At 41.7% G+C, this 7,330-nt stretch overlaps 1 protein-coding gene across 1 annotated transcript in view; it reads left to right on the forward strand.

Moving 5' to 3' along the window:
* LONRF2 (LON peptidase N-terminal domain and ring finger 2) overlaps positions 1–5,654 on the forward strand; it is a 24,845-nt gene extending 19,191 nt beyond the window's left edge. The window contains exons 10-11 of the mRNA XM_011969602.1: positions 2,106–2,255; positions 4,696–5,654. Of these exons, the coding sequence (XP_011824992.1) occupies positions 2,106–2,255; positions 4,696–4,890 (345 nt within the window). The 3' untranslated portion in view covers positions 4,891–5,654. The remainder of the gene's footprint in view (positions 1–2,105; positions 2,256–4,695) is intronic.
* The last annotated feature ends 1,676 nt before the right edge of the window (positions 5,655–7,330 follow it).

The following is a 7,330-nucleotide window of genomic DNA, read 5'->3' on the forward strand; positions in this document are numbered from 1 at the left end:
AGCAGTCTGTCAGTCTCTGTTCTCTAGATTGGTATTAATTCAGAACGTGACAAAATCTACAACTTAAAAATACCTCCCAAAGCTAAATAGAAAAGACTTGAATTTATTACCCCCTAAGAATTTTTTCATGTGTCCCGTAGAAATATCAGGACCTATGATTTGACAAATTAGCAAAACGTTTTGAGAGATTCTCCAACAGACTGACACAAGGATGTCCATAACAGTCTTACTCCATTATAGCTCCAAACCAGGAACAGCCCAGGTGCTGATCACACTTGAGTCAGTGAACACATTGTGGTCCATCCATGCAATACAATACTACCTGTCAATAAAAAGAAATGAACCACTAGTGCACGAAACAGTATGGATGACTCTCATAGACATGCTAAGTGAGAGATGCCAGACGCAGGACGAACACATACTGCGTGGCTTCATCTGTATACTTTCAGGAACAGGCAAAACTAGACTCTGGGGACAGAAGTCAGAAAAGGCTTGTGGGGTTGGCTTTGTAATTGACTGGAGGGGGCGGTGAAGAATCTTTCTAGGTAGTGGAAATGTCTATCTGGTTTTGGGTGATGGTCAGACTGGTGTATACAGTTGAGAAATGGTGTATACTCTTTGAGAAAACTCTTTGAGCTAAACAAGATCTATGCACTTTTTGGTCTGTAAATTATACTGGCAGCAAGAAATTTTAAAATACTTAAAAGGAGGAAATCCTTGGAATTATCGTATTCCTCTTTTAAATTCTTTGGCTGACATTTGGAAATGTGGAAGTGAGGGTACACAGCCACCCCACATCACACTAGGAGTCGTTTTTGGGGCAGTCGTGTACACTTAGGATTTGTGAATGGAGTCACACCCAGGACGCTACCTCTCTGCCTCCTCCAGCTGCGGTTTCTGGTCATCCCAGTGCAGAGGAGCAGAGCAGGGAGCCCATCCCCTAGACTGGACCAGAAAGCTGGGTTTCAAAGCTACGGCTGAAAGTGATCATCTTCAGGGTCTCTCTGCGGGGTGGATAGACCTGACGGCAGGGTTTATTGACCGTTGTTGTAGATGACAGCTTTTCATAGTGTATGTGTTTATTTTAAAATGGGGGCTTAAATGGCTGCAACATGAAATAATTTTAGCTTGCTTTTACAAGAAAATCCTCTATCACATATGAATATTTGATTTGTATAAATCAAATTGAGGGTGGTGTATGCATTACATTATAATTTCTCAGCACACCGTAGTTTTTGTAGGTACTGGAATTTTATAACAGGAAAGGACCTGCATGGTTTATTCCTGTTATACAGATGAGAAAACTCTGCCCTCATGAGGCTGTGAGACTGGCTAGATTCACACAGGAGAGTTGGTGATGAAGCCAGAACAAACCCTGGTCCCGTGATTCCCAGTTCCATGCTCTTCCTCCTCTGCCAGGTGTTCCTGAACAGGAGCGAGGCATAATTTAATGACAGACATGACAGTGACATAGGGGCCAGAGGCCAAGCTTGGCCAGTCTAAGGTGCTGTGGCCGACGACAAGCTGGAGTCCATCAGCCCAGGCCAATGTAATGAGGATAGTCTTGCCCTATCATGCCTTTAGGAATATAGTTTGGTGATATGGAATACAATTTTTAAAATGTCACCCTTTGACTTGGTAATTCTGTCAAGGTCTCTAGGAAACTACCCTGAGGAAACCATACCTCCCTCCCTTGTCAACAAACAAAAGAAAACAAAACAACTTTTGCATAAGTGTTTATATTACTGTGTTATTTTTAAAAATAAAAAGCTAGACTATTCTAAATAACTTACGTGAATAGTTAAGTAAATTGGCATGTATCTCAAATATAAAATTGCATGCAGCCATTGAAAATTATTCAAAATTACATGAAACATGTGCTTATATTATGGTATGAAGAGAAAAATCAAGATACAATTGATAGGTTTCAACTATGCAAAAAAAATGCAGCTTTCTATATTGAGCATGTACCATTTTTGTGAAATTGATGAATTATTAAAGTGCTAAATGCCACCGATCCACTTAGTGGCAGTGCAGAGGTCGCTAACTGTGTTACGTGCATTACTATGGATGGTTTATATGGCCGTGCCTTTTTCCCTGGTCAGGTGGAGGGTCCAGAGTATGAAGAACTTGCCGCTCTCCACGATTCCGTGCATCAACAGTCTGTTTCCTGGTTCGCGTCTCTCCAGGATCGCATGAAAGAACAAATTTTAAGTCATTTTGGGGTAATGCCAGACAGAGAACCGGAGCCTCAGGTATGCTCTCCTTTTTCCTTTATAATTCTGTTATTTCCTGCTGTCATGTGCTGAGCCATCGTTCTGGTGGAGAGCCTGGCAGTACGATGCTGGGTACCCCAGTGTGGTTGCTTATGAGCCAGCTCTTCTACTAACAGCCCAAAGGAGCACCTACTGTGGTAGCACAGGACTTGTGAAGCAAAACACCAAAGGCTTTCTAACAGAACAGTTTCTTTTCTAACAACATTTTATTCTGCTTGACTGTCAGTTTGCAGCCCTTTGCTTCTTTCACTCACATCTTAAAATTTAAGTAGTAACTTTATTGTATTGGCACGAACACTCCACCTTCGGCACATAGCATTGCCTTGCACCTGGTATACAGATGTTGAATAAGTGAAGAGAAAAATCCCATCCTTCTTGTGACATTAGAAGCATGACTTCCCTGTCCTATAAGGACACTGCCGCCCAGCTGTCATGGGCTTTCTCCGATGCTCCCTACGCGTACTCTTGGTGACGCTGATTCTTTAAGCAATGAATGAGCTTCAGGTTTGTGGAGCATTTCTAAGCTCAGGTGGCCCTCTCCTCTGCATTAGATGGGAGAGCCAGGCTGGGCTGGTTTAAGATTGTGCCTGAGAGCGTATACCTCCCACCTGTACACGGATGCCCAGCTGTCAAAGACAGTATGGGAGGGGGATTGGCTCTCAGCTGGTTTAGGGTGATGTGAAATGTCTTTTGTGTCTTTCCCCATCCACTTTAACTTTTTTTTTTTTTTCTATCTCTTGGCGCTTCTATCTTTTACCCCCTGCCTGAATTCTTTCTTTTCCAAACACAGAAAAATGCGTTAACTGCCAGAAATAGCCATTAAGTCCTTTCTAACTTGCCCTTTTTGCATAAGCCTTTGTTCTACAGTGTCCTGGAACTCAGACTCAGAAAACATGATGGTTAGACTGACTTGCATTAGGATATGAGTCATTCTTTTTCTAGGAGTTTTTGTTTATTAACCAAATTAATCCATCTCTACTTGGCAGGTATATTAGCTTCCGACTACTGCTGTTAAGAAATTTCACGAATGTGGTGGCTTAAAGCAACATATATATTGTCTTCCAGTCCTGGTTCTGCAGGCCAGACTATGATCCGGGTGATGGCAGCATGCGCTCCTCTGTGGAGGTTGTGAGGGAGAGTCTGTTTCCTTGCCTTTGCAGCTTGTAGAGGCTGGTGGCAATCCTCGGCTTCCTTCCTCCATCAGAGCCAGCAATGTTGCTTCTCTCCAATGGTCCTTCCAAAGCCACGTGTCCCTCTGACCACAGCCCAGAAAGGACCCTATATGAACACATTGGGCCCATCAGGATAATCCCCCCATCCCAAAGTCCTTAACTGAATCACATCCTCCAATTCGCTCTGCCATATAAGGTACCATATTCCCAGGTTTCAGGAATTAGAGTCTTTGGGGGGAACCATTTTTCTGATGACTACAGAGGGATTTTAGGTAATATATCGATTTTTAGATGAGGTCCTTCCCATTAAGCATGCTACTCAGTTTTCTTCTTTCTCTGCGAGATGAGGCGGGGAAAAGAGTGTGAATCTGTTTAAAAGGTTGTTTTCTCCATCTGTGCCTTTCTCCCTCTGAAGGGCAGGTTGATGTCTTCCTCACAGTGACTTGGGCTACCCCCAGTGAGCTTTGGCCACAGTGCTATTCCTAATCCTCCAGTATAATCTACCTCACCCTAAAGTAAGGCGACTCCAGAGTCCACCCTCCCGGCTCTTATTGGCATCCTGCACATTTTTGGAGGAGGAATAGAGTTAAGAATCCTAGACCCTAGAAACAAAAAGGCCTGGATATCTTGGTTCCAATACCAAGCGTATTGAGAACAAGTGTATGATTGGCTTTTGCCTAGCACTTAGCCCAGAAGTGCTCTGTTTGATTATGTGAAATAAAGGTTATTTGGTGGCATAATAATTCTTATGTATATAATTTGTGATAACTCTTACATATGACATGCATACACATATATGTTTCATACACTCATTTGCCACATTGAGTATGTCACTCAAACTTGTACACATACTTTTAGCCCTTACAGTATTATGCTTTATATGGCATGCTTAAGACGTAAAAAATAATAGCACAGAACATTGGAAAGTGAAGGTTAAAGTGATGGTCTTCTCCTCTGACCAGTATATACTCTTAACTGAAAGCTTGAGAGAACAGAAGCAACTGATTCATAGAATCTCCCCGTGGATCTTTTTGCAGGTTCTTCCTTTTGTGGTTCCCCCACCTTTAAATGTGTACCGTAAAAGTAAACGATGTATTTTGAGAGCTGAATGAATTGTGAAGTAGCTCTAAAATACAAGGTGGCCTTTAATTCTTGCTCACGTGTCTGTTGGCGGAGCAAAAGACTGAGTTGGGGAACAGGCTTGCATTTTCAGTGTTAATCTTGCTTTCCTCTCATCTCTTTTGCAGAGTAATCCCAGCGGCCCTGCCTGGTCCTGGTGGATCCTGGCCGTGCTGCCCCTGGAGCGCAAGGCTCAGCTGGCCATCCTCGGCATGACCTCACTCAAAGAGCGGCTCCTTGCCATCCGACGGATATTAGTCATCATCACGCGTAAGATGAATAGTCGGCAAGAGCTGGCTAATGCCAGGGAGAGAAATAATTGATTTTTCTCTCTGTCAAGGTTTCTGGAAGCCCTTGTACTTTTATAAATGTCAGGCATGGACGAATAGCCGTCCATTCATTGTGCTTTGTCAAGTGCTTGTGGATAAGGTTCCAAAATGGAACGCTTGCCAAACATTGAGTCCTCAAAAATGACAATTCTGTGTCTGGTGGGATCTGATCTTGTACAAGGTTAGCCTGAAGTCTGAATGGAGCCCATAGATGGGAAAAAAAAAGACCTAAGAAAATCTCTTGGAAGCAGGTGCTTGGGGAATGCAGTTCACTGACAGCACAGGACCCTGCAGATAGTTTACATGTGGTTTAGGTTTCACGAGAAAGAAGGATTCCCTTCCCAGTCAGTATCTTGCTCTGCCAGATGGTAAAGGCATGCTTTAGTGTGTAGGCAATATGGGGAACCACGTTTTTATCTGAAAGTGGATTTCTTAGAACACAGGCTAACCAAAACTACGCTTAGGCTTTGCGTGTTGCTGTGAAGTTGTCTGTGAAATTGAATAATCACACCATTGTTCAGTGCAGGAGCCCAAACTAGTCCTTACCCAAGAAGTAGTAGCCACCGGATAGAACTGTGTTTAATGTCCTGTTGTAGTCCCAGGTGTTGTGAATTGCATGTTGTAATCAAATGAATGTCAAAACATAAGAAAGTGTACCTTCGATATAGAAAAACCTGAGAACAGTATAGTTCACTGGAGGAGATATATATATATATATTTACACACAATAAAGTGAGCAAAAGTGAGTTAAAATTGTATATGCATTGGGATGTCAAACATAAAACCACCAAGTACAAAGAATGCCTTGAAAGTAGAACCTTGTCTCATTGCTCAGTGGTTACTAAGCATTTAGGAAACAGTCATCTTTTTCTGTTGGGATTTGCATTAGAAATTAGCCCCATCCATAAATTTCAGTTTACTATCCGTTTATTAATATACAAGAACATTAAAAATCTGCCACGCCATGGAAATCTGTCTGTTCCAGGAAAATAGATCAGAATGTACAAAGGGAGGATGGCTGGTATGGGATGTAAATATTCAGTAAGTTTTTCTCCAACACTAACCTAAAATTGTCTTTATTTTTTTGAAAGAAAGTTTTACGGTGATCAGACCAGGTGTTATCTGTTACAGGACAGTAGTGTAATTTCCATCGTGTGATGCACATTGGCGATATTGATTGGAATAACTGAATCTGAGATACTTATATGTTCTTTCTGGCCCAACCAGCTGGTACATTTAGTTGGCTTCCTCTGTGAGGTGGGTGTTCTTAACCAGAGGGTCACAACCACTAAAGAACACACCACAGCTGCCAGTTTTGCTTTGTTCATTGAAGGCGTATGTGAGGTTTCAGTTTTAAAATATACATATCTCATAATATACAATATTGATGGTATATCAATCCATCAGGCATTTTGTTAGAAAGATTTTATAATATTATTAATTTTTCTTTTAGTTTTCAGTAGATAAAACTCAGTCTCATCGTGGAAGTTAGAAAATACCAGCGTCACTTAATTATAAGGAGAAAATGTGAAAGTATTTTCCAATCCAATGTTTCAAGTGCCTCACTTATTGTGAATCGCAGCTATCATCTTGAGATGGTTTAATGGCAGCTTGGCCAAGTGATTTCTAAGAGATTTTATGAATTTATGCATTAACAATAGTATTCAGCTTTCTTAGGCATTATAACCTAACCTGATCATTTGATTGGAATAACTGAATCAGTCATTGACTGGAATAAAATAAAGAAAACAAAATGCATCTCACATGCCCGAAGACCTTTACCAGAAGTGGTTCGTGAAAATCGATGTGCGTTGACCATTCTCGGCCTTTCCCTTTTGGAAAATTTTTTTGTACCTTCATATCACAGCTGAATAGTTGTCATTGCTGTTTCCATTTGGAGGTGTCTAAATAACCACAATGTGATCACAGCTTCTCCACGAGCCTCCCTGAAGTTCAGTTGGTAAGCTTGCTACACCATTTGGAACCTGTTGCTTTCTCTTCCTCACTCTTTAAATGTCATAAGGTCACACAGTTCTTGGAATCAGAACTACTCAGTTATTTCTTCACCATTCTGCCTGGCTTTCTGAGCCTTCTCATTCTGCGTGTTATGTAAAAGCCTGAACAACAATGATGATGCAGACGAGAGCAACACACATTTTTATTTTTTGGTAGAGAGGTTTTTATTTTTTTGATACCAGAGGGAATTAACTATGATCACGTCGTGCTCTCTCTGTTCAGCATCACACCCCCGCATACTGCAGCGTGGGAGCAGATTGGTACTTACCAAGCACTTAGAAACATCATGCATCAGTAACCTGGTCAGGGTGACAGCATCCTACGGTCATGTCATGAAGGAAGCCTCCTTTTACAAACCTAAAAAAAACAACCCCCGGCTTCAGTTTGCTACCAATCAAGCTAAAGCAGAACGGTCTGC

Source organism: Mandrillus leucophaeus, unplaced genomic scaffold (genome assembly GCF_000951045.1).
Source record: "Mandrillus leucophaeus isolate KB7577 unplaced genomic scaffold, Mleu.le_1.0 Scaffold9, whole genome shotgun sequence".
Lineage (NCBI taxonomy): Eukaryota > Metazoa > Chordata > Mammalia > Primates > Cercopithecidae > Mandrillus > Mandrillus leucophaeus.